Genomic DNA, 27,363 nt, shown 5'->3' with positions numbered 1-27,363 from the left:
AAAAATCTCCAGGATATTATGGGGAGGGAGGACAGGCCAGTGCAGATTTTCTTGAATGTGGAATATGTCATGTAGATGCTTCATTGAGCTGTGTTTTCAGCTTTAGCAGCTACTTGTTCGTGATCTCACTTATGTTTTTGTTAAGGACTCGAAAAGGATTGTGATGATAGTATATATTCTTTTTACAAATGGAGAAAGTGTGGCACAAAGTGGTGAAGCAATGCAAGTCCTCGTTCAGAAGTGGAACGCATCCAGTGGATCTTAGTCCCATGCTCTTTAATGTAGACTGCATAATTTGGGTAGAGATGTTCTTAATACGACTTAATGTGGATGGTGTGCTGAATTATGGCTTATAAACTTAAGCTGTTATTTTCTCCCCAAGATCTTGTCTGATAAATGACAAGAAGGAAAGCATCTAAGGCTGTTAAAGGTGTTTGAGTCTTAGAGCATGAAGCTCTCTGGGCTAGAGCTACTCCTAAAAGATGCTGTACTTACACCCTTACGTGTACTATCCTTTTCACATACGCAACCTTTGTGTGAACAGATGGCGAACCAGATCTGGGAATTGGTCCACATTATAACTGACTGTTCTTTTTGACTGGGTTAGTTTTATCACTGGAGAAGTTTGTCACTCCATCCCACAAATGCTGCTGCTGGCACAGATGAAAGGGTGACCCAGAAGCTGGAGTGAGGAAGGGCTTCCGCTTCCTTTGGCGGAGACATTGGTGTCTGCCGGTGCGGTGCTTGCCGAGTTCCTCAGAGTTGAATTCACATCTCCTTTCCCTGTTGGCCAACAGAAGAAATGCTACATTTATGTATTCTATGCTCTCTTCCTACATTAAAACAAACGTTTCTATTTCAGTGCTTTCACTAGCTATTGAGAACCATGTCTGACAACGGAGAACTGGAAGACAAGCCACCAGCTCCTCCTGTCCGGATGAGCAGTACTATCATCAGTTCAGGGGGTAAAGACCAGTTGTCTGCCAACCACAGCTTGAAACCCCTGCCCTCCGTACCAGAAGAGAGGAAACCTAGGAATAAAATCATCTCCATATTCTCTAGCACTGAAAAAGGTAAGATGCCTCTATTTTCCAAGGTTACTACTTGTATTCCTTTACTCTTTGTGTAAGTTTTCAGTGCTACTTTAGACATTGAAGTCCAGCCTGTCCAAGTGTAGGGGACTGGAGGAAGTGTTGAAAGTTGTGTATGTGTGTTCAATAAGCTGAGACGGTTCTTTCTCCTTGCACTGGGATGTTTGAAGATGAAATGCTAAGGAAGAAAAATTAAATAGCTGACTGAGGAAAACCACCACCTATTGCTTCTCAAGTTTGCTGCCTAGTTTAAAGTAATGCCTTTCCAAACAACCCTAATAAATGTTTGTGATTCCTGGGTATCATATTACTTGCCATTTTGCTATGCTAAGCACAGATTTCTAGCTTCAAGTGAGCTGTTTTGGAAGTTACTTCATGTTGATGCCCATTTATGTGGTACCTTGAGGAGAAAATGGTAGTAAAGAAATAGTGGCGAGGGTGCAGTGTGCATGAAGGAGAATTGAGAAAAATTAAGTCTTCTGTCAGTCTAACTGCACTGTTAGGATTAATTACTAGTGGAGGAAAAAACTGGATTGCTGTAAACAAGGATTATTTCTGAGAAAAAATTGCTGTAATGAAACTAGACTGTATTTGTGCTGTGTTTCTGTCCTCTTTTCTGTATGATGAATGTATGTGCAGCACTGGAGCCCTAATCCTGGTTCTCTAGGATGTCCGTATCCATGTACAACAAAATAGTGCATAGATAGAAATACCTTCTAACGTCTGGTATGGTAAAACTGCACTGGGACTTACAAGCCTGACTGCAAACTGCTATGCATTTTATTAATCTCTACCAGTTAGTATTTTTGTGATTACTGTTAAGATGCACAATGGGAAGACCCTACTGCTCTTAATGTCTTCTAGTTCTGCTCTTGGCTTCCTGCATCTCATTGCTGATGTGCTGGGCAGGACTGGTTCAGTCATGCCAACGCAGGTTTGACTGTTTCAAGAGACTTTGCTCCTCTGGTTATTTATTCGCTTGGCTAAGTATTTTCCCCAGGGCTGGTTTTTACTCTTGCTCAGCTATGTGAGCGGTCCCTCTGCAGCCATGCCTCACCCTGGAGACAAATGCTAGAGGCAGGCTTCCCTGTGTTCGGAAGATCTGGCTTTCCATGATCTGGCAGAGTTTCTGCTCTCAACACTGGGTGTGTTTTCCTTTTCGAAGGATGGAAGGAGTTGGCCAGTGTAGCTTTTGGAAGCAGAATAGTTATTTCACAAGGTCATTTATTGTGAAATAACTGTCCGTGGCTGGATTACAGCAATAGAAGTGATGGTCTTTTTTACTTGACGTGGGTAAGCTTTGAAGAGATAAGTCTATAAGGAGAACATGAGAAGCTACTACAGGTTGGTGGCAGCACCCCAAGAGAGGGCGTCCAGGCCTCTGAGGTTGGTGGAGGTGGTGAATCTGGGTGCTGTCAGCTAGGTGTAGCGCCACGTGTCTTGGAGCAGGTTCTAGCTTAGCCCTTCAATACTGCAGAAACCGGTGTTTTACCATTATATTGTTGGTCATGGAAGGAAATGCCTAGAAATTGTTGTGGTGAATGCTGCAAGAAGATCTTCTGGAAAGGTCGAATCTGTCCAGTTTCAGACTAGGAGAACAGTTGCGGAGCTGGGATGGCACTTGTCATTATCTGTTGTGTTGATTGTTCATCAGAGCACTTGCAGCCCCTTTTTTACAGACAGGGATATAATGAAGTAGAACATAAACCCCACGTGAAGGAAGGTTTTCCTTGCTATGAATTGGTAATAGTGTGTAAGACTCGCTTGTGTTGTGAAACAAATTATGAATGCGAGTGGGTGCAGCGCAGCTGGAGAGCTTTGTGACGTTTTGTAGTGCCTTTACTTCTCCTTGGATGTTTCCTCTTTCCATCTTGATGGTGGGTTTGTTCGTTGCTGAAATGGCCGGGGAGGTGGTTGAAGACTTGTCTGAAGCTGTATTGGCTCATCTGAAATTGCTCTGGAGTCCTATTACTTAAGCTTATTCAGACCACTCTGTAAATACTGACATACACCAAATTTATGGAAATTTAATCTGCATACTTGTTTAGCATGTGTCTGTATACCTACTGATATTTATTGATGCAAACTAAAAACGGAAGAAATCATTTCTGCTGAGAAAAGTACTTTTTAGAGAAAACGGTGTCAGTATATGTTTTTTAGATGTTAAAAAGTATTTAAAGTAATGTCCTGAAAAAAAAACAGAAGGATTTGCTGCATGGCAAGATCATGTGGTTAGGAAAAATGGTAATTGAATTACCTAGCTTAAAGAAACTATCTGAAAGTTGTATATTTTTAATTTGGAAAAAAATTGTTGATGGATGACCCACACCGAGGATAACGTAAACATCCAAAGAAATGTTTTTGGCCCTCAAGACTGCAAAGCTGGTTGTCAAACGTAACCAGAATATAAATGGACACAGGGACTTTCTGGCACTAAAACAATAGTCAGATGTTAGTTGTTTTGTTCTATTAGCATGGCTGAGGTGCACCCTCACCAGAAATGTCCATTTAAATATATTTTTTTTTTAAATTGTGCTACTGGGAAGCTTTACAGAAATATCAACTTCCTGCTTCGATCTTAAAAATATATCGGGACTATATGCAAAAGAATCTGTCTTTTTTTTTTAAATGGGAAAAATTTCTCCAGCCAGTGCAAAAGTTAACAAATTACCACAAAAAAAGGTAAATTCTCCTTTTCAGAAAATGAAGGGATGCCTTACAATGAGATACACAGGGCTACTGCAAACAGACCTGTTACTGGATAACGTTCTTTGGCTTTGTTCTGCAGACCTCTGTCCGTATGATTTTTGCAAGGTCCCTCCTGGCCATCTTCTTCATATCTATTGCCACAGCTCTGTCCCCTCCGCGTCCTCTCTTGGGAGGTTTCGCTAGCTTAGGAGATGGCGTTGGGGAGGTGATGTGCTTTGGGGGACTCGCTGCAGACGGTGAGGTTTAACAAATGCAGACTTTCTGCCCCAAGTCTGAGCTAGTTTTGTGCTGAAATAATAATAAGAATTTGAAGGGATTATTTAATGACCTAGTCATGGAGGTTTCCCCCGCCCCTAGTTCCATTGTTTAGTGTAAATGAAGTGATAGTCATCTTTTTACTAGAGTACTTAATTGCCATGAATTTCCTTGGCTAGACTTCTGAAGTCAAATGAATCTGCGTGTGTTTTTGGAAAGCTTTAAAATAGTCCCTTAAAACGCGAAACGTTTGTCTTTGAGCAGAACTTATTAAAAGAGGTGCTGTGGGGCATCGCCCGGTACCCGGGATCGTGCATGTGACATGCTCAAGATCACTGGCTCAGAGCAGATTTCAAGCGTGGTTTCAGCTGCGGGTCAGTAACTCAAAGTACCATCTGGAGTCATCTACCTACTATGACCAGGCTCTTGAGAAACATCTGTGTTTCTTGCTTTGTGTGCAGAGGTTGGCTGGTGGGATGCTTGAGGATGGGTTTGCGATGCAAAAGGGTGCGTGAAGTACCTTGGGTGATGCCTTGCTGAGTGCCTGTGGCTTTGTTTGGGGAAAAGAAGAGTCCAATTGTATTTGAGGCACTTTCTTAATCCAATTCTCCAATTCACTGAATCCTTCTGAAGGGCCTGGGAACAGGAGGACTATATGCTGCTGTCTCTGCAGGGCCAAGGGTCTGCATCTTAGGTTGACTTGCTGTTTGAAATGAGCATTGCCCTTTATGAAAGAGGTTCCCATTTAAATACAGAACGGTGTTCCAAACATAACCAGAGGTCGAAGAGCGGCATGGCCTCACAGTGGCCTTGTTCGCAGAGTATGTCCTGCCAACACATGACTCACGGGACTTGCCTCTTGACTGAAGCTGGCTGCTTGCATTTGTTTGAAGTGCTGCTCTGACCTGCTGTTCCTGTGGGCAGAGGAGTGATGTATTTTATTTTATTTTGTTTTATTTTTTAGTCTCCTTGCCTAGCCTACTAGTAAGATCTGTGTATTTTTGGAAGGAGTGGGTTTATTTGCACGTGCTGGAGGGTTTGAGCGCTGGCTCGTGTTCCCTACATGTCAAGTGTTCCTGAACAAGAACCTTCCTGAGAAATGTAAATTATTTCTTTTCCCCCCCTACCTTGCTTTCACATAAACAATGGAAAGAGGTTGGGAAGAAACAGTACTTTCCTTAAAGGTTTTCACATAAGCAAGTTTCTCCTGTCCCGTAACTGAGTGATGTTAATGAGAACATTTGACAGTCTGTTTGCTTTTTGGCTCTGACCTGTGCAGCCATATTAAAGATATCCTGTTTATAATAGCCGTGTCTTTCCACTGCATTGTTCAGCTGGAGGCAGCCCACATGGCTTTTCATTTGTAAGTATTGTCCTCGGCTCCCTGTCCTTCCTCTCCTGCCAACGTGCAGGGATTTCAGATTCTCTGGCTCTGAGCAAGCACGATCTATGCTTGCCCCGTGTTCAGTAACTTTTTACCATGTAATAACGAAGAGGATGCTGTTTTCGCTGCTCTTTTTCTGTACTGAAACTGCATGACTTTTATTTTTAAGGTGAGTTTAAAAACAAAACAAAAAACTTTTTTTTTTGACAAACATAAAATGGTAATCAAGTTAGATTGCAAAATGGTGTGCTGCTTTCCTTTGTGGTTATGAGCACTGTGGCATTCTTGCTGACTTGATGCACGTTGTAATAAATGCAGCTGATCCAACTATATGCTTTGTGAGCCCACAGGCATTCCCAGGATTACACAGGCATTTTTCTTGGTATCAGGTTAGACACGCTCTCCAGCTCACTGCCAGGTCTCTGCCTCTCAGCCGGAGGATTGTGAGACGAGGCCTTGAGCATCATCTTTCTACCTGGAGAGCAAACAGCAAGTACACTCCTCTGCTCTGTCAGGGAAAGCAAGCTAGGCTTGGGCTTTTTTACAAGAACAAGAAAACAGGTTCCTGAAACCTTCCGACGTAACTCTGAACCTTTTCTGAGTAAAGGGAACAGAGTGGTGTATTTTATATTTAGAGTTAACTACAAATTGTCTTCCATTTTTATTTATTTTCTCTTTGTCAGAAGAAATAAAAACCCAAAAAACCCAAGCCCCAGGCATTACAAAACATCTTATAATGTAATCGAATCTAGGTTGGATTGTGCACATGGTCCTTCTCATTATCTGTTCCTGCTTCTGGTACTTATTATGCTTGTGCCTTTCTTTTTTTTCCCCATTTAATTTAAATTAGGTAATTGCTCTGAGGGTATAAACTCTTATCTTCATCACAGGAAGTCCTAGTTTGCATTAATTACCTTGAATTGAAGCAGTGAGGCAACTGAGTTTTAACTGTCTTTAGGGTGAACTTGAGGTTGAACTGAAGTTGTCTTTGGTGTTGTTCTTAGTCCATATTAAAATGTCCTTTTTTGCACTGTAAACTTTTCATATGTTTAGATTTCATGTGCTCAACAGAGCTCCTTGCACTCTGGTGCTCTTAATCTCTTATTGCTTGCTACCATACTGTACATTATTTGAATGGAACAAGTTGTTAATTCTTATGTGAAGTCTGTACCAACTTGAAAATATCAAATTGCTGTGTGGCATATGTAAACACCTCCATCCAGTAAACAGAATAATGGTTACATTCATCCAAACGGTTCTAATGCTTGGATTGATTATGTTAAATGGAGACAATAGCACTTAAAATCTTTGCTCAGTAGATCTTTGAATGTCTTTTTCAGGAAGCAAGAAGAAGGAAAAGGAAAGGCCAGAAATCTCCCCACCATCAGATTTTGAGCATACCATCCATGTTGGCTTTGATGCTGTTACTGGAGAGTTCACTGTAAGTATACCTGCCTTGGAGTTGCTCAGAAAACAACCGTGTGTCAGTGCTGTAGTGAAGCCATTGCTATGTTTTAGAATAAAGCGCAAGTTAGTCTTCGTTTTTATCAAAGAAATTAATTTACTGTGTATTTGTACAGCATGCAGAGTAATGAAACTGTGACCTGTTAGTAATTCTGCAGTGTCAATGTCAGATCTGATGCTTTGTGTCACCTGGGAGAGCCTTCCCCAAGAAACCCTCTTCCGTTGACTTTTATTAGTGGGTAACACTGGTTCTGTTGAGCGCTTTTGTATTCCCATTCTTCACATCTGGCTTAATACACCTGAAAGAGGTGGTGTCGTGTTGGCACAGCAATTTGCGTTGTGTCACCTACAGACATATGGCTCCTCGTTAAAACCCCATTCTACTTGTTCATATGTTTAAGGCTGCACGTGTTATGCTTTTTATAGAGGAAAGACATTTGTTCTGCTTTTTAAAAAATCCTTAAAAAATACTAGAAGAATGCTTAAAATAGCATATTTTTTTTCAGGGAATGCCAGAGCAGTGGGCTCGGTTGCTTCAGACCTCAAATATCACAAAGCTAGAACAGAAGAAAAACCCCCAGGCGGTACTAGATGTGCTGAAATTCTACGATTCCAAAGACACAGCAAAGCAGAAGTATCTGAGTTTTTCTGCTCCAGGTGAGATCCAAGTGTGTGCAAGACATATTGAAGAGGAGTTGGGTATTTGGATCACAGTCTTGCTCTCTTTCAGTATAATAAATCAGATTCAAATGCTGAAAGAGCAAGCTACTTTTCAATGAGGAACAAATACTTGAAGATGGATTTAAAACTTACTGGAAACTGGCGTTGTCCAGTTAATTTCCTGTTTTACGTGGAGAGGGGAAGAAATGGAACTGCATAATTCAAAATAGCAGCCAAAATTAACTTTAACAGACTGTGTTTATGAAGCTGGAGCTCTGAGACTGTGATTAATTGGTTTTGTGCTGGAGACCTTGCTCCTCCTGTCTGACTGAAACAGCTCTCTGTGAACTTGATGTCACCATGTGGTGATATCAAGGATGCAAAAGAAGTTGTGGCTCCTAGATCAGAAGCTATGTGGGGAGGCCAAGAGAATGACTGTCCTACAAACAGATGCAGTTTTATCTAGTTTTCTTCCAAATTATTTCTGAAAATAGCTTAATAATAAGGCTTTGTAATGTTTTCATCCTTGATTCAAGATACTGCTAAGGGAACAGAAATACCCATTTGATCCTGATTTCACATCTTACAGCTTCCTTCTGCATGGTCTTACAGTACCATACTGGTTTCTCTCATCTGTGAGCACGAAATTTTGCTTTCTGAGAGATGAAAAAAATCTCCAAAGCAGTCTGTGTTCTGTACAGTTCTGTAAAGTTCACTTTTTATTATTTTTGTGATGATTTTATGTATTCTGCTATTTGTCCCATTTAGAAAAAGATGGTTTCCCTTCAGGAACGCCAACGGTGAGTGTGTTTTACTATTCTTTGTATATTCTTAGGTTCATACAAGCTCAGGTCTTCTGTATTTGATATATACTGAATCTTGCAGTGTAAAACAAAATGAGATTATTTTTTTTTTTTTGTGGAATAAAAACTTAAATTAGGGAGTCAACAGAGCATATTTCACTGGAGCAGTAGTACTTGAGTCTTGTAATAAAATGTAATAGGGCACTTAAACTACTCAGCCTATCCTTTTCTTTTGACATCAGTAAGAACTCTTTTATCTTCATGTGGGGGGAAAGAAAAAGCAAGTCTTTAATGCTGTGAGGGAGACAATTTTGTTTATTTATTCTTTTTTAACTTTGGTAAAAATGTAGACTAATGCCAAAGGTTCAGAACCATCAACAGCTGTGGCAGATGATGATGAGGATGATGAAGAAGCTCCTCCTCCAGTTATTGCTCCACGGCCAGATCACACAAAATCGGTGAGCAGCTGTAAAATTTATAGTGCAGACCTGCATTTCTCAGTACTGCAGAACTTGTGTTTGCTAGCAAGGTGTTATATTTGTGAAATGAGCTGTTGTAAGTTTTTAGGGAAAAGTTCAGGTTTTTCTTTGAGTTTGCTAAGAAAAATGCCTAATTTCTGGATATGAGTTGGATCAGAAATCCTGAAGTTAATGCCGATTTGTTTGTTGGCTTGTGTTGAAGGTATCCAGTTATGCTTATCCTTCAACCCAGCATGTGAGGAGGAGGCTTTTTGGTCCTAAAAAGCTACAGCTAGTTTCTGTAACTGCACAGTACAGTAGTACAAGCGTAGTGTATTTGATTTTCTTTATTTTCTTTGATTGCAGTGTGATATCCTTACCAAATATACTACCAAACCCCCAAACAATTCAAAATTAAGATTTGAAAGCTTATTTCACTCACAAAGTCATCAGCATTACAGGAAAAGTTAAATGCTTAAGAAGTTGTTCATTAAGTTTTAGTGTAGTCATCCTGAACTACACACTTTGTTAATAACCTCCCAGGGATCCCACTTACTCCAGCTCATTCTTTTGACTGTGGTAGGTGTACATTTTGCTGCTCTCTTGCCTACTTGTTCTCACTCCAGGAGTGCAAATGTGAATTGTGTTTATTTGTCGAGTGATACTGCTTTATAATTGCCCACTCTGGGTATGTAGACATATAAAATGCAACAGGTCTACAGTTTGACATTTCTAGAGTAGCTGCGTATGTCTGTGAGCAGCTCAGGAGGAAATTAAATAAAGCTCCAAGAAAATCCCTTAAATTGGGGACAACTGAGAAATTTCTGAGGGTCTCATGCTTCTTTTCGTGGCGAAGCATGAATCTTTTTTCCTTTAGATCTTAGTAGTAGTTGATCTCGCTATTAAATAGTGATTTCTGCTCTGTTAACTAGCATGGATTATAAAGAATAAGCAGGTAGAAAACCCACCAAACATCTGTCTGTGGAAGTTAGAGGTAATCTCCTAGCATCCACCCTGTTCAGAAAGTGGCTGGGTCTTTCTTTCAGAGGTCAGCAAGGGTCACCAGCACCTTGACTTACTGGACTTTAATGTTTCTCAGGTCTAATTTCTGCCTCCAACCTGTTATGTAAAATGGTGCTTAGGGATCTTTGAAAGACAGTGATTGTTTTCAACTGAAGCTCAATGATTGCAAAGAAAATGCTCAGGTAAATGGTCTCTCTTAACAGATTTATACACGGTCTGTAATTGACCCCATCCCTGCACCAGCCAGTGACGCTTCTGTTGACAATGCGATGAAATCGGGTGATAAGCAGAAAAAGAAGACCAAAATGTCGGATGAAGAGATCATGGAAAAACTACGTAGGTGTTTTTTACTTTCAGATTAAAAAAGGCTTTAGAACTGGGGGAGGAATATGAAGTTTTTGCCCTCATCCTTATTTTTGTGTAAGGGTTGTGTGAATACTGTTCTTGAGTGATTTTGTGTCAGACAGTAGCTGAGAGAGCTGTATTCAGAAGTTTTGCCAATTTATATGCTTCAGAGCCCTATTGGGTAAAAAAAAAATAAATTGTAGAACAGTTTTTTTGAATTGAAGTTCAGTTGTGATAATGTGATCTGCGTGTATCATACAACCATCGTAACACAAAATAGTTTCTGCTGTTGCTTGTTCCGTAATCATCTTGAAGATAATTTTTTGCCATGTTAATGTTCCTCTGCTTAAGTCGAGAACTGACTAGTTTCTGAACTAGACTAAGTTAATAGATTTGTCATAACCTCATACTTGGTTTTGCTACGCAGAAGACTATTATTAAATTGATATACTAGAGGAAATAGCATGAGCTGTCTCATTAAGAGTATAACTTAGCATAATGATTGTCTGAAGTTGGGCCATTTGCAACCAGAACTGAATCAGGAAGCTTTGGCTTTTTGTGCATAAGTGTTTAATACTTGAGCTGACCCACTCTTGGAGATATCTTGGCCGGGCCAGCCCTACTAAAGGGGTACAATGGGATTGACTCTTCTTTTTTTTTTTTCTTGTTTGTTTGTTTCGTTTTGTTTTTAGGCACTATTGTGAGCATAGGAGATCCCAAGAAAAAATACACCAGATATGAAAAAATCGGGCAGGGGTAAGTGTTCACCCCAACTTTTATTCCTGGTGAGCCAGTGCTAAAAGCAGTGTACTGTTCTCTGTCTGATATTATCATGTAGCCACCACTTACTGAAGCAGGCAGAAATGTTGGCTGTATTAAGCAGCAATAAACAGATGGTGAAGGCTTTATACAGTGGTGGAAATTTTGAATTGTGTCTTTTAATGCAAAAGCATAACTCTAACTTCTCTGTGGGTGTATCTGGTGCTCCCCTCTCCTGGTAAGATGCGTTCATCCATTTTCTAATATGACTGCTGAATAGCATGAGGGCACGTCAGAAGGCTTTCTGTGTGCTAAGCTAACAATACTGCCTTGACTAACTTATTCTTCTAGTGGTCCTCTGAATCCTTCTGAGAAAAAAGTATATACAAGTTCTAGCTTTTCCAACTTTGATTATATATGTGCCTAACTCCTACTGTATACTTTCCAAATAGGTCTGTGTGTGTTTGTGGGCAGGCTTCCCCTGGAGGAAAATGAAAAGTAATACCTGCTACAGAAAGGGCTGCCCAGCTTATCTTGATCATAGGGAGCAGCACAAGTTCTGGGGGCTTAGACATCCTGAATTCAGGAGGCATAGCTGGTGTCAGAAGAGAGTGTATTTGCGATTAGTTTGTGTGAACTGATTGGCATTTCTGTGATACTGCTTACTTTTAGTAGCCTCCTTTTTGATTCAGCTCTTGCGACATTGAAAGCTGACACAATTTTGTGTTTGTGATTTTCCTGTTCACATGCATGTTTGTTACACAGAGATGCAACTGGCTGTAACGTTTTTCTTTCTCTTCACAGGGCTTCAGGTACAGTTTTCACAGCTATTGATGTGGCAACAGGGCAGGAGGTAAGATTTCTGTGTTTATTGCAATGAAAACACTTTTTCTGTATAAATGTTTTTCTGTAGGTGGCCAAAATGATTTGACTAGACTTCTTTCTGTGGCTCCCATCTCTGCTATCACCTCTTGGAAGAACGTCTGTCATAGTCATTTGTAACAGTGTGTGCTTTGTTCTGTAGTAATCAGATGATGAAAGCTTAAAAATAGAGATTTGTCTTTCCAGTGAAAAGCAGAGGGAGTGAGGTGTTCCAGAAATGGGTTTTGAAAACAGTTTATCCTTCAAGAATTGCAGACAAGTGTCCTGCGTTTTCAGAAATAAAACTTTGTTTAGTCTTTGCACACTTGATCTCTGGTCCCGTCTCAGTAAAGGTGATGGATGCGCCTGTGTGTGTGGAAACAGCTTGCCCTGTGTGATTCTTTGTTGTAGTCAGAATGCCTTCTCCACATCCTGCTTTTTGCTTTTACTCCTTGGTGTGTCCAGACCCACCTAGTGAAATTGATGACATCAGCAATACTCGTCACGCTTGTCATCCAGTGGTCATCTCTCGTTCCTGGGACTAAAATTTTAGGATTTACTTGCTTCTCTTTAAATTCAGATTTCCTTAATTTTCCTTTAAATATCTGCAAGCAGCTATGCTGTAGGTCACTGATAAGTAATTGCCCTTTCAACAGTAACTACATTTACCAGTACTGTAATGGAGCACCACATCTTGATAAAACATAAGCCTTTCAATCATCTCAGTATGTTGTCTCTTACCTTGCTTTCTATATACTACAGTACTTCATTTCCTCTTATTGACCGCAGAGTATATTTTGTAGTCCAGTTCCTTTCTTAGACCTCCGCTGCGTCTTGTCAGGCAGGTGGGCTAACAGTTGATTCCTTGCAGTCTTCATGCATTAAGTGGATGCAGTACTCTGGCTTCCTCCATGCTTAATGTCTGAGGATAGAGTTAGATCTGTTCAGCAGTAAGAAGAGAAGGCCCGAGGAGGATTTTATTGCTATTTTCAATGCTTTAATAGGAAGGTGTAGAGAATATGGAGCTAGACTCTTCTTAGAGCTACACAATGACAGGATAAGAGGTAACAGACAAAAATCGTCATAAGGGAAATTCTAGTTAGATACTAGAAATTTTTTTCCCCTCTCAGTAAGGGTGATCAAACGTGGGACAGGAGCCCAGAGAGGTTGTGGAGTATCTACTTATTAAGATCTCCATTCAATACTCAGTTGCATAAGACTCTCAACAACCTGCTCCACGTTGGCTGTACTTTAAGCAAGGGATTGGACCGGATGACCTCCAGGGGTCCCCTCCGGTCTTAGTTATTTTGTGACTGTGTGCCACAAGTTCTCTGCTTTTAATGGCCTTGGCAATACGACAGCAATCGTTTCTACAAGGTTATATTGGTTCTTGTGTTTGGTTTTGGACTCATGGGTAGGTTATCTTGTAAAACTCCAAACTGTCTCCTCAAAGTGTTGTAGCTAACATACCTGGGACAATTCTTCTCCATATTAAAGTCTGGAATACTTATCCTGGTTAGCTTATTTTCTGGACAAATAGGTCTTTATCTTCCTTTCTCTCTATGGGATAGTTCATTGGGTTAACTGCTTTGGGAGGAATTCCTTCTGCCTCCCACCGCTCCTTCTACCCCAACACTAATTTGGTCAGAATATAGAAAAACTAATTGCCTTGCCTTGCCTTGGAAGACTCGTACTTTCTCTCTTAGATGCCACATGATTCTCTTCTGCTTTAGGCCTGTTGATATGAGATTGGGCGAGTATCTTTTTATCTCCTGAACGTTTCCGTTGCTGTCTGTTGTGGCCTTTGTTATTCTTTGTGGATCTTTTCAGCTGCAAGAGGATGATGTTGGCTATGGGTGCAAATGGTATGCTCATCGAGTTGCATTCTTTTAAGTTGTGTGCTAATAAATAAATAACTTGCCAGCTGCAAGCTGTGCCAAACTTCTTTAATCCTGTTACAGAAATTCCTGTAACTTTTCACTGTATTAAGAATGACTGAAAGGTTTTGATACTCACGTTTGAGTGATTGCTGTTTTATTTTGTCCTTTTCAGGTGGCTATTAAACAGATAAACCTGCAGAAACAGCCCAAGAAGGAGTTGATTATTAATGAGATCTTGGTAATGAAGGAGCTGAAGAACCCCAACATAGTCAACTTCCTGGACAGGTAAATGCAGACAGCTGGCTAATCCCTACATCCCCAAGGATTTCAATAGGTTATAACTTGATATACAGACCAGGACTTCCTGTACCTAAGGGTCTTATAAGCAAATGAGAGTGTATTTAGACTGTTGTCTGCAAAAAAAAGGTCATCTCTAATAGGGAATGGTCTTGATTCAGTAAGAAGGCTGCTTCTGTCATGAATGCAGTGCTACACATAGCTGGGGATCAGTGGTGGACAAGAGCACAGCTGGAGCAATACTTGTGTTGTGCGTGAGATATGTAGGGTGTTATCCTGCCCGTTTAGGTAGTAAGAAGCATGCAGCTTTTATTGTCAGCATTTACATTTTGGACTACCTTCTAGAGATTTAACTTTCTTGTCTTGAGTGCTTATGAATCATTTCATTGACCAGCTCTTATTAGTCATTTTTCAGTTCTCGATCTCTTGATGGCAAACGGGCGTGCTTTCCCTTTTCTGTTTGTAGTTACCTCGTAGGAGATGAATTGTTTGTGGTGATGGAATATCTAGCTGGAGGCTCACTAACAGATGTGGTTACAGAAACATGTATGGATGAAGCACAGATTGCTGCTGTTTGCAGAGAGGTGAGTATTATGGTTGATGGGTGGAGGAATGAAGGTGCACTCTATTCCCCTAGGTTTTATGGTATGCTTAGGTCAGGACTAATTGCAACAATTGCTGTTGGAGCCATTGAGTTAGGAAGAATGAATGATACTGAGAGCAGAAATCAATATTAAAATTACAGAAAATAACAAAATTAGTTTAACTTGGAAAATTCAGGGTTTGCAAGTTGTAATACAAAAGAGCTACAGCAGTTTTTGAGCTGAGTGTTTGGGAGCGTGAGGTGATGGAGCAAATAAAGATTTTGGTTTTGGTACCTGGGCTGCCTAGTCCTGCTGACAGTGTTAAAAGAAAGATAATAATAATCTGGACTGAAGTTCAAGGAAGAGCAACAAAAGAGTTTAGCAGTTTGAAAGAATGTATTTTTTAACTTTGACTAACGAAGGCTATTCAAAGGCACCAAAAAGAAAACTGAATATTCATGTGTGGGCAGTGTAGAAAGTAGAGATGTGAACATATTTAAAAAAAAAAAGAGAGAGAAAAAAACCTGGAAGCTTCAGACTCTTGTCCAGAAGGAAGAAGGGGAACTCTGTTTGCTTAGAGTGTGAAAATGGATCTGATGAAACAGGAATCCTTTAAGAAACACATACTAAAATAAAGATGAACTTGAGGCATATTATCGTTTTATCATTTTAGTAGTTTTCATAGTGTGTGAAATCTATAGTTCTGTGACAGTTAAACTTTCTTTATGGATTTCTCAGAAAAAGAATTCTCCAGAAGATTGTAATTGGAATAATTTTAAGATTGCAGTGAGAATTCAAATGGAAGAGTTAAAATTAGCTGATGTCACAACTTATCAGTGGTTTCTGCCCTGAGTCAGAGTGCAGGCATCCAGCTCAGACTTGAATTATTATGGCAGAAAGAGAAGTAATTGTATTATCTGCTGTGCAAGAGAAACTTAGGCTTTTAAAAACCCCATTTGACTACATCAACATGACATCTGCTTTTGATGACTCACCCAAAGGGAGGGGATGGAAAGCAAACTTGTACATTAACATGTATGGGCAGGTAATGGTTTCCAGAGAAACCAGAGCTGGAAGCAGAGAACCGAAAGTAACTATTTACTGTAACAGTAATTAACTTTTCTGGGGAAACAGTCTAATATTGAGCTATTGTACTTCATCAAAACTCTGCTACCTGGTACGTTAGATACGCTTCATTCTGCAAATCAGTGCCACTTTGCTAAAGGAAATGAAGACACAAAAAACTCACTGGGGACTAAATCCGTGCCAAGTTGCAAATGGTAAATGTTCTGCTTATATTAAAAGAGAAGAATCTTACCATTTTTTCTGCCTTTTATTCTCAAATAGCAAAAGTAAATTTCATTTTGTTTTTAGGTAGGAACTTAGTGTGAAAGATTTTAATCTAAAAACAATGCAAAAGCAGTATTAGGGACTTTCATAATGAAGATGTTTTACAGCCTTCACTGTAGGAGATGTTGCATGCACATTGAGAATGAAATCTCACCAATTCCTCTTGGTGAGACTTCCGGCTAAAAAGCTCTTGCTTAATCCTTTATGGTGTAGAATTTGTGGGAGGTACCAAAATTAGCATCTGGCATTTTTGAGAGCATCTTGGGTGATGACTGGGTGATGAGGAGTTTAAATTATGAGTTTAAGATTGCAGAGAAACTCCATGGTGAAATGATTTTTGACCTCATGAGATCTGGAGAGTATTTTTTTTTTTTTTAGCCCAAGAGCTTCCTCTGCTGGTTATTTTAAATAATATCTGTTATATACACACAGCGCTGGCTGAGGGTGTAAGCAGTGCTTTTGAATTTGTGTTCATATACACAAATTATGTTTCCATATGCTGAATTTTTTTTTTTTTCCCCCATCCAGTGCTTGCAAGCGCTTGAGTTCCTGCATGCCAACCAGGTCATCCACAGAGACATTAAGAGTGACAACGTGCTGTTAGGAATGGATGGATCAGTTAAACTAAGTGAGTACCAGACAATTGTTTTAATGTTCTGTTTTCCCTTTCCTAGTAAACTTTGACGCAGTGTGTAAATCGGTAGAAGGAGAGTTGGCAGGGAAATTTGAGGTGAATTTTTATTGACTACGAGTAGTAGAAATTAATTTTGTGTTATAAAATGTATAACTCGCAGGTAGCAGGTATTGAAATTCTGAGGGCCCTAAGACTAAGGCTGTGAACATGTTCGACCGGAAGGATGTTGATGCAAACCTGTTGCTACATGAATTCGTTGGTAAACATGAAGTAACTGGCACCATACAGTGAAGCAAAGATGTGAATGATTGCAAGAGAAAAGTTGCAGCTAACTGCAGTTGCTTTGTTAGTCCCTTTGGGTTGTCATGACTTGCTTTTAATGATTTGCCCTTTTCTGTAGAAGGTCACTAACCAGAAAACTGTACGTTATTAACCATTTATATTGCAGTCTAGTCTTATGCTGTGCCTGGACTAGGTCTCCTTTTCTTGGACTGAAAGTGTAACACACTTTCATTAATATAATCACGAAATGACAAAAGAAACTACTTGCTTTTCAGGTAATTGTTATGCATGTGTGGACTTGTGTACGGTAACTCAGTTTCTGGTGTGTGTAAACGTTTGTGGCAATAAAAAAAAAAAGTGAAACCACTTGAAGAAGCAGTCAGGACTGTTGAGAGAGAGGTGTGTTATCTGACTTTTTGGTATGTAGGAATGTGCAAAGCATAAAGCGACCAAAGAGTTAAGGGATGATGTTTTTACAGTTGGGTAGGAGTTTGATGTGCCGTGAAAACGTATCTCAGCAATATTCCATAGCCTAGATGGTTTGCAGTCTCATATCATTTATGAGATGGAGTGTGAAAAAAGATTACGAGCAACCTGATGTGCTTACTGGCATTGTCGGATGCATTGCTTGCTTGCATAGGAGGTTGGGGTTTTTTTTAAGGGTGTGATGTATTTGTGCACAAACTGTGTGGATTCAGAGGCTGAAGATAAGCGAATAGTTACAGTAGAGGATGTGGCTGAAAAGAGTTAGCTGGGGAAGGCTCAGAAATGTAAGAGCTGTCAAAGCAAAGCAGAGTGGCAAAAGAACAGGGTTAGCAGCCTATGTAAAGAAGCATCGGCCCCAGGAGACTGGGGGAAGATCAGGAGAAAACAGGAGTCAGTCAGCTGTAAAAATGTCCTATATGAAGCAGAGGTATCGTAATCAGCGTTGAGACTAGCTCTTCTTTGGCTCTGTGATTACAGAGCTTCTAGCAGTTGTTTAGGGTTGGAGGGTGGAAGAAGTTGCACCTTCTTTTCAAGCTTTTCCCCTTCTCTGAGGGAGTCTGGCTTCTGGGAGACTGGTGATGGGAGAAGTAAGAGGTACCAGTCTGCCTGTCACCACTGCATACCTACACACACTACTGCTGGTTGAAACTGGGTTCTAGATCTTGCCTGTCTTTTCTCTCCATGCTGGTGGCATGGTGCTGAAGGCCTCGTTGGTAGGTCCAGAGACATACACTGCTGCTGCTTCTCTGGTGTGTTCATGGAACTAAACTGTGCTTTGAGTTGAGTGTGACACCTTGATAAAGGCCAAAAAGTGCTGGCGAGGAACTCAGTGACTTCTATAGGTTTGATTTTTGTGGTTGTTTGGTTTGTTGGGGTTTTTTTTTTTTTTTAAAGGCAGCATTTTGACAATGAGGGTGGGGTTAGTTCTTTGTTAAATTGTCCTCTTGGTACAACTTAGCACTTTCATGACTGTGGCTCTTTTGTTAGCACTGCTTGGCATGACGGTTTCAAAATCGCCTTGAAATTTTAAATTTTCTCTCTCTCTCTCTCTCTCTCTCTCTCTCTCAAACTTAGTGTCAATGATAAGGTAATATCTGTCTCCTGCCTTAACTGTGTTGTTATTGATGCTTTACATGCCTGGGAAGTGGGAGTGCTGCAGCTGGATAAAGTAACATGATGGAACATGCATTGCTGCTGCACCTGAAGGCTATAGGAATAGGTGACTTTTCTCGTTTTCTTGAGTGTGGTTGTTCTCTTCGGTAGTTACCTTGTGGAAAGGTTTGTTTGTCCAGGTTCCTTCTGCTGAGTGGGGTAGCACTTCACTTATCTGAAACCTTGTTTCCATGTCTCTGTCAGCTGTAGTACCTGTATTTGATGGGCAAATTGCTGTGAAATGTTGAACTCAATAGCTGCACAAATAAAATCTGTTTAGCAGGGCAGAAGCCATGGTTTGTGGATTCGTTTTTTTTTCTAGTTCAGGCTGTATAACATACCACGTGCAGAACACTTGCCTTCTGTGTCCTGCTTGATTACTTTTTTTTTGGCTGTTAACAGTCTAGGATCCTTGAAGGAAGGACTGGGCAAAATACTGTTCTTCTACAGGGTAATACTTGTGTCCCTTTTCCAAAACGCCTTATCTTCATTCCACGGAATGCTGCCCTGCTTAAACATTTTCAGGGTTTGTATTTATCTTGCACGTGAGATTTTGTAATATGGAGAATGTAGGGGGGGGGGGGAAGAGACAATCCCCCCTGCCCCAAAGCCCCTCTCTAGTGTCCAAGAGTAAAATATATGTGTAGTAATAGAGAAGTCTTCTAGGAAGCCGGCTTACCTGGGGTGCGCCAATTTAACTTTTAAAAATTCTGTTATTCTACAGCCGACTTTGGTTTCTGTGCTCAGATCACCCCAGAGCAGAGCAAGCGCAGCACTATGGTTGGAACGCCTTACTGGATGGCTCCTGAAGTGGTCACACGGAAAGCATACGGCCCTAAAGTGGATATCTGGTCTCTGGGCATCATGGCTATAGAGATGGTGGAAGGAGAACCCCCGTACCTCAACGAAAACCCCCTGAGGGTAAGAAGCCCAGACGTGGCTAGAACTGTTTGCAGGTGTTTACTATATGAATGTTTTCAGTAATTGCTCATTAACAGTATCTACATTAAAAAGAAAATGAAATGAAAAAACCAACAAACTTCAGCAGTGCAGGAAAACTCCTCCAAAAGGAAGACGACTGTCTTGAATTTGCAGTCAGCTCTACCCTGAATTTTTCTGTTTACAAGATGAGTATCTGCTTGTAACTAAAACACTGGACTTCGAACTCGGCCTTCTGTGATAGTTTAGAGAAAGTAAATCCATTAGGCTATGAAAAATGCTGCTTTTGTCAGAATCTGATATTTTCTTTGCCAAGGTAAGTATCTGTTGCCAAGAGATTTTGAACATTATTTTGCTACTAGCAAGAATAGGTCATGACTGCCTATAATTGTGGCATTTTTATGGTTTTTCATCTCATCAGGGGGAGGAGGAGAACTAGGCTGCAGAACCCTTTCTCCTTCTTGACTAAGGGATTGCCACTGAGCAGGTCAGTTTGGCATCTTTTAAAGATTTGGCTTGGTTATACAATATTCCTCATTTTACAGGCTTTGTATTTGATAGCAACTAATGGCACACCAGAGCTACAGAACCCCGAGAAACTGTCCCCAATATTCCGGGATTTCTTGAACCGATGTTTGGAGATGGATGTAGAGAAAAGAGGATCAGCCAAAGAATTGCTACAGGTGAGGCAGTTTGGCATCTTTTAAAGATTTGGCTTGGTTATACAATATTCCTCATTTTACAGGCTTTGTATTTGATAGCAACTAATGGCACACCAGAGCTACAGAACCCTGAGAAACTGTCCCCAATATTCCGGGATTTCTTGAACCGATGTTTGGAGATGGATGTAGAGAAAAGAGGATCAGCCAAAGAATTGCTACAGGTGAGGATCGGCTTCTTCTTGCTGTCTGAGATACAGAAGCCGTGAGTAAGGTCAGCCTGTGATAAACTGCACTGTAGACTGACACCCTCTGTTTTTTGTGTTTTCTTCTGAGGACTCTAGTGGAGAGCGGTTGGTAGGAACTACAGTCATCAAAGATTGTAATAGGTACTCTGAAGTCTTTCCATCAGTAATCTGTGCCTTTATTCTGGCACTGCTAAAGCATCCAGCATTCTACGAATTTACTGTAACAGAGCCATTGAAGTGAGCAGAATGGGACTGAGAGCAGATGTTTGAGCAGGAAACCTCTTTGTAGTGAATTATTGGGAAAGGAGAGGCCTAAGCTCTTTTGGGATGAGGAGGAGTGATTGTCAGGCTTGAGGTGCTCTGGATTTGTCCCTTCAGGAGCTGGGCATTGATAGCATTTGCATTGCTTTTCATATCTCTAAATGAAAAGGGCTGGGTAGATACATTGCTTTTACTAGCTTTTTAAACTGTGTCTTTCACTAATTTACTGTATTTCTCTCTTCCTGGCAGCATCCCTTCTTGAAACTGGCCAAACCTCTGTCTAGCTTGACGCCACTGATCTTGGCAGCCAAAGAAGCAATGAAGAGTAACCGCTAACATTACTGCCACAGCCTTCATCCTTTTTTTGTTTGTTTGTATTTTACAAATCTTTATAATATATGAAATTGTTACACTTCTGGGGGGAGGGAAGGGGTTTTTGTCGGGGGGAAAACGTCTGCAAAAGGGAAGAAACTCTCATCCAGAAGACGCCCAAACTAAATTGTGGTGACTCTAGTGATCCCTGTCTGGGGTCAAGAAGGAATTGAGGACTGAATTACTGGCCTTTTTTTCTTTTTTTCTTTTTTTTTTTCCCCAGACAGCCCAGAAATGCCACTTACTGTGCCCGGGGTTTTAAGGATTTTTAACGACTTGGCTGTTAACAATTCCCTTTCATTGTACCCTTCTGGGTACTTTCAATACTTGAATGACAGATTCAAGCTTCCAGAGGGCAGTACTAATTTTACCTGCTGATCTGTGTCACTCTCCTCTTCCTCCCCTCTACCTGTTTACTTTTAAATCGCTCTAGTAAACTCCCATATGACTAGATTCACGGCAAGTGTGACAAATGTGAAGGTACATCTTGCCCCTCGTTTCTTTTACGGATTAGTTGTCACTGTACTGTAGAATTGACAACTTGGCTACTTAAGAAATTGTAATGTATTGAGATGTGTTTAACTTTTTTAAGATGAATATGGAGAGAGGGGGAAGAGAAGTATTCAGCTGTTTCTCATATGCCTGTGCTCTGTGGACTTTTAATCAAAGATGTGGCCTCTTTGTAGAAACTTAATGATTGGTCAAGTCTTTGGATGTGAGTTTATGGATATGTAGGTAGGGGTCAGATACTTTATTTATGATCAAATGATCAGCTACAGTCAGGGCAAGAAAAAAATTCCAGCTGTCTTCCTGTCTGCCCTTTTTTTCCCCTGTTAGACTTGCTGGCCAGAAGCTTAAGGGATAATGTGCTTGGTGTGGTGGGTAGTTCAAAAACATGTATTGTATCTGTGCTCTGACTTGGGCTTTGGAAGTTATGCTGGTGCCTTTGACTTTTTTATTTTACATTTCCCTTCTTTGTATCAAATACATTTTTGTATATGTTGTAATTGTTTTCCCCAAGCAAATAATGCATCAACCTATGGAGTTGTCAGAGTTTAAGTATTAGAGCTATTTTTTCCAATTTTGTATGTGCTCCATTTGTACTAAGGAAATCAGAAGAACAAATGATCAGATCTGAGGACACTGAAGATACAGGATTTTTTTTCAATACGATTCAAACTGAAGATTACGAACACCTGGAAATGCCAAAGCGCTGTTCTGAGAAGACGGAAGCTGAGAGGGGAGAACAGTGCCGTCAGATGTTTGTGGGGCTTATTTGACCGGCTAGTTCGAGGCTGAGGAGACGTGATGTGTGACACCGATCCTTTCTCACTAAAGACGTTGTACCAGCTAGAATGGCTGAAGTCAAACTTTCAATGCAAGAAAAAGTGCCTCCCTCTGAAGGACAGTGAGCAACATGAGCAGTTGGATTCTTGGGGTGTTACCAGGGGCAAGTGTAGAAGAGCCTGTGCCCCTGGCTTCTTCTAGCGCTACCGTCTGTGCATTTCAACTTCCCCAACAGCTTAACGAAGAGCCAGCTGTAGTAACAATGTGCCAAATGATTCTGTGAAAGAACCACCGTTACTTTAGTGGGATTTTATTGCATTCCCAGTGGGGCAGGACCTGGGACAGGTAGGGTTATGGCTGAGTGTGGACGGAGGACCCTGAATAAAAATTTTTTTGCACACTTTTACAAACATTGCGGGCAGAAGATAGAAGTCATTTTCAGATAATTTCAGCATTTGCATAGTGACACAGATAACTACGTTTTGGGGACTGGTAGCCAAGGTATGACAAAACCAACTTCCAGCTGAGAGCGGCCGGCCAGAACAGCGGAGGTTATTTGTGTTGATGATGGAGGGGAAGCGGGGCTAGGGTCTCGCAGCATCTGGCATGGTACCAACAAGATGCCTCGTTGTACAGGGCACTGCGGTATTGCAGTTCAGCTTGTGTGTTCTGCTGTTGCGTGGTAGTAAAAATTTACGTCGGGTAAATTACGTTAACTGCTCCATCACAGGAATAAATCCCTCTAGCTATAAGTGTTAAGAAAAGTTATGGTTTTAAATTCAAGGAAGTGTCTCATTCCAGGCAAAGAAATCTAGATGTATTTCCCAGGCAAAATGTTTTATAAGCCATGGACACTGTAAATGCTGTAGTGGTGATGCCCCCGGTTTGAGTGCCTCTGGCTCCCTGATCAAACAAAGTCGCGAGGAGGCTTGGCTGAGAAAAAACCCAAACCTGTCATACCAATGATTCCCTCTTTGTCCATTGCTGGCAATGGACTTTGTGAAACTCCTTGTGCCAGAGTTAAACTGGGAGCTTTTCTTTCTTTCTTTTTTTTTTTTTCTTTATGGCACAATCTAGACAGTAAGATAAATTTAGGTTTTTTAAAATAGAAAACCAAGAAATCGTAAGTAATTTTAACTTATTAGTTCACTTTTATTGATGAATGAGAATGGACAAATTTTGTAATGTGTTTTAAACCAATTTAGTCTACTTAGGAGATGATTTCCAAACTTTCAGCCATCTTAGCACACAAAACTTGGTCCAATCCAGAAGTTACCAAAACATATCTCAGCGCTTGCTGTGTGACCTGGAAAGGTGTTTAGCTCTGAGGCTGAGAAACGGCCACATCTCCCCTTCCCCACGCAGCAGCTTTATTGTTACGTGGTGAGGTTTCTCACCCACCACCCTGCTGCCAGAAATGAGGGTCAGAGATGGAGCTGGCAGAAGAGGAGAGCCGGGAGAAGGTTTCTGTGCTGTGCTTTTGTGTCTTAGTGGGTTGGGTGTCACTTTTCTAACAATGTCAGCTGGATGGGTCTGCAAGATTAAAAAAATGCAAGCTGTGGTGGTTTGGTTTTTTTCCCCTGATGGGAAATGATTAATGTCCTTAAGACTTGGTGCAGGGCTGTTCTGCTCTGCTTTATCACTTGGGCAGACCGACATAGACCAGCCAGAGTCTGAGTAGATGATCAGGGAAGGATTGCATTTGAAAATGCTGGGATTCCCATATGTTTCATTCACTCTCGGGTGCCAGCATAAGATCCTGAGTCAGGATCCAATATGCGTGTTATACATCCGAAGTGTCACGTACAATGATGTGGTTAGTTGGCTATATGGAGCTGGGCAGTTTATGGCTGAGATGCAAGTGTGTGCAGGGAATGTGTGACTCTTGGGATTTTCTTGTTATTGTCGAATAAACCAGATTTTTCATTAAAAGCAACCATGGCGCTGGGAATGTGCACTTTGAGCTGCCTTAGGTGTTAAGGAGACTTAATTGCAGGCTTCCCCCCCGATCCCGGCTCTCGGGTGCAGGGAGGTGCAAAGGTATGGCTGGAGCAGATGGGAGAGGTTGGGTCCCTTTGTCAGAGGGGGTGGTGAGTGGGCTGGGGAGGGAGCAAGGAGGTTGTTGATAGTCTCCCCAGCTGGAACTGAGTAAATAAACATCTCTGGTCCGTATTTTCCCTCTGTTCCTCACACTGTCAATGGGAATGGAAGTAGGTGCAAGCTTTCTTTTTATTTTTTTTTTTTAAACTGTCTTCAGATTTTAATGTTGCCTTTTGTGTAATTTAATCCCATTATGTTATTTAATTGTTACTGCAATATTAACTACTGTATTTGTTGACTTTGTTTAATAACTGTTCTTTCAGGGCTAGAAATAAACTTTTAAAAAACATTTGGGTTCTTTCCCCCCTTCCCCGTCATGAGTTTTATACCTTCTGAGACAAGAGTAGCTGAAAAGAGTCCGTGTTTAGATGTCTTAATGAGATTAACAGATTGTATTTGTTTGTAATTAAGGTTCTTATGAATGCTTTGATTATGATGGATATCACTTTATGCTACATAAGCCTGTCCTGTTTCTTTTAAAATTTGATTACTTGTCAGTGTCTGTACCAACCTCGTGATAACTGCAAGCTTTCCTTGCTGCCACACGCTGCTGGCAGACAGCTGTGCCTCCCACAAAATGGTCTCGATCGCTGACGGGAGGAGAGCAGCTCTGAAACACCCTTTTCACCCAGCGTGGAAGAGAGATTCCCTTGCTCAAGCAAAGCAAAGACCAGCCTAATTCATCACGGTCGCCTCTTCCACCATCCGTCCACTGTAAGGTAGCCTTTTGGTAGTGACTAGGGTGGGACTGATGGGCCAGTAAACTGCGATCGTGGCAACATGATGATGTTCCAGTAACTATTCCGAACAAGACTGTTTTATTGCACCATGAATATCATCCGATATCCTGCGTGATGGTGCAGGAAACACGGGGAACGAGCTGTCCTGCTTGGAAGAAATGGCTCCTGGGTGTGCGCCATCTCTGCTGATCGGTGTTTGACCGGCAGAGCCAGACGGGGCGAGGACACTGGGTGTCGACAGCTCGCCTAGGACTTGGGATGAGAGAAATGGTGCCTGTTGGTAGGCTGCAGAGAGTCACTTGTGTTTTTTAATTGAAACTACAAAAATGCTGTGGTGTGTTGGCATGGCAGTCTAGCTAAAGAAGAAGACATCTAAGTGAATTTACTTTGGAGTTGAGACCAGTTCAGTTGAAATCCAGATGAGGTTTCTGACTTGGTTGTGAATGTCAAGGACTCATCGTGTCGCGTGTTTCCAATGCGTTATTGGGAAAGCGTCTCTTCCCCTTTCTTGCGTGTTGTACAAGCTTTGCTCATACCACTGACAAAGGGAAATGAAGAAACCACTCATCTTCAGAAGCCTTTTCAGCCAGACACGAGAATGTTGTTTTGCACAAAGCACTGTCTCTTCAGGTTAATTAATTTGTTGTAGTATCTTTGTCTTTTTATATAATTGACCCTTTATGCATTTAAACTGATGTTCTCTAACACTGCATTTAAGTGATTTTGCATTTAATTTATGGGGGAAAAAGTTGACAAGAGGAGGGAGAAGGTGCTTAGTGAAACTCCCTAATTATCTGGATATTGGTACTTGCGCTGCTTGAAGGAGAGCAGGGTTTTGGCTGAATGGGGTTTGCACAAGCTGAAAGTTGCTAGTCCTTGCTCGATAAATCATACAAAGTCTCGTGTGAACTTGTTCATCCCTTGCATATACCTGGCCTAAACTAAAACCAAGAGCAGCCCCATCTTTTTTGATCCGTTTATTCAAGATTGGGTATTTAAAACACTGTTCTTCAAGACAGTAAAGTTGGGGGCAACTTTCAAGGCTGCTGTTTGGTTGCAGTGAGTTTTCTGCAAAGCTGAACACAATTATTTGGACTGCTCCAGCAACACACTGATTAAAACCAGGATGGCTGAAAACTGAAAAGGATCTTCATTTCTAATGAGCGTTTTCACAGCGGTGCCTGAAGAAAAACCTTGGGTTTCAGCGTTACGTGGCTCGTGTGCGAGCACAGCAGTTGTCTGGAAACGCCTGCTCCCAGGGATTCGTACAGCTGCATTTTTTTTTCCTATTTTTATAACTTGCGTTTTGCTCTGAAGGTTGTTTTTAATAAAAATAGCCATCCTCAGTCATGTGAGAAAGGTACGTGAAAGTGTGCTGAGCTCAGCTAAATTCTTGCTGTGGCTCCCCAGATGTGGGGAGGTTTTTCCGAGCGCTTTTTATCCCCTACTCTGAACTCCAACCGAAGGAAAGATTTTTTTTTTCTTTTTTTTTTTTTCCCTTGAGGGGGGCAAAATACCAACAATTGAGAACAATGAATTTCTGACTGTAATTTCTCTACCTGCAGTCTTTTACGAGAGAGGAGGGCAGTGCCGATGCAGCTCCTCATGCTGTCGTTCTGTTATTGCAATGGTGATACTGCTTTCTCCCATTCCTGTCCGCCAGCTAGGGTCCGCAAGGGGAATATCTTCCAGCACGTCGTAATTTCATTTCAGATCCCATTTACCTGTTGACCTCATTATTGAAACAGTGTGTAGGGACTGGTGGATTCTAATTTTTTTATTATTTATTATTTTTTTTTACTTTTTGCCCACTGGAAAGTTAATGATTGCTCATTCTCTTTAGGACACTAAAAGGTCACCAGACTTCTGCTTTGGAGAAGATGTATGGAGGCAGTAGAGAGGCGGACGGGACTGGAAGAGCAGACAGTATGTCCCAATGCACAGATATGTCTCAATGCACAGGCTCCAGTTTCTGGTGTTTTCTGAAGGGCTTGTGAATAATGAATATTGATATAACTGCAGATCAGCAGAGAAGATGCTGATGTGACTCAGGGCATCTCCACGGGTTGTTCTGGAGGGGGAACAGATAGATGCTCCTTTCCCATCCTGGCTACAGGGGTGACCTTCCTAGGGACAGACATCTCCCTTGAATTCAAGGTTCCTAGAGCCAAGGACAATCCATCTTCGTTATTTTTTTCCTCCCAGCGGATGCTTGTTCCAAGGATTCAGGTCTTTTTTTTTTTTTTTTTTTTTTTGAAGCAAAATTGATTCAGGGCTCCC

The 27,363-nt window shown here is 41.1% G+C and overlaps 1 protein-coding gene across 3 annotated transcripts; it reads left to right on the top strand.

Annotated features, from left to right (window-relative positions):
• Window positions 1-886: 886 nt before the first annotated feature.
• On the top strand, window positions 887-20,920 carry PAK2 (p21 protein (Cdc42/Rac)-activated kinase 2). 3 transcript variants are annotated; one of them, XM_009703330.1, is made up of 14 exons: window positions 887-1,073; window positions 6,780-6,880; window positions 7,410-7,560; window positions 8,332-8,363; window positions 8,717-8,824; window positions 10,051-10,183; window positions 10,885-10,948; window positions 11,756-11,804; window positions 13,865-13,977; window positions 14,456-14,573; window positions 16,452-16,551; window positions 19,202-19,398; window positions 19,962-20,099; window positions 20,834-20,920. In XM_009703330.1, the coding sequence occupies exons 1-14, from the start codon at window positions 887-889 to the stop codon at window positions 20,918-20,920; spliced, it is 1,578 nt and encodes a 525-aa protein (XP_009701632.1). The 3 variants fall into 3 exon arrangements, with proteins under 3 accessions (XP_009701632.1, XP_009701631.1, XP_009701633.1); XM_009703329.1 differs by having other exon boundaries at window positions 8,332-8,369; XM_009703331.1 differs by lacking the exon at window positions 8,332-8,363 and adding an exon at window positions 7,634-7,667 and having other exon boundaries at window positions 7,410-7,571; window positions 8,730-8,824.
• Window positions 20,921-27,363: the final 6,443 nt, after the last annotated feature.

The sequence above is a fragment of the Cariama cristata genome, unplaced genomic scaffold, assembly GCF_000690535.1.
Source record: "Cariama cristata isolate BGI_N322 unplaced genomic scaffold, ASM69053v1 scaffold6987, whole genome shotgun sequence".
In the NCBI taxonomy this organism is placed as follows: Eukaryota; Metazoa; Chordata; class Aves; order Cariamiformes; family Cariamidae; genus Cariama; species Cariama cristata.
This window is presented reverse-complemented; position numbering and strand designations above follow the sequence as displayed.

Excerpts from the sequence above, each read along its gene's own strand:
- PAK2 (XM_009703329.1), top strand. The coding sequence starts at position 887 with ATGTCTGACAACGGAGAACTGGAAGACAAGCCACCAGCTCCTCCTGTC. Across the intron at positions 7,561-8,331 it reads TCTGAGTTTTTCTGCTCCAG|AAAAAGATGGTTTCCCTTCA; the intron begins GTGAGATCCAAG and ends TGTCCCATTTAG. Across the intron at positions 8,825-10,050 it reads GGCCAGATCACACAAAATCG|ATTTATACACGGTCTGTAAT; the intron begins GTGAGCAGCTGT and ends CTCTCTTAACAG.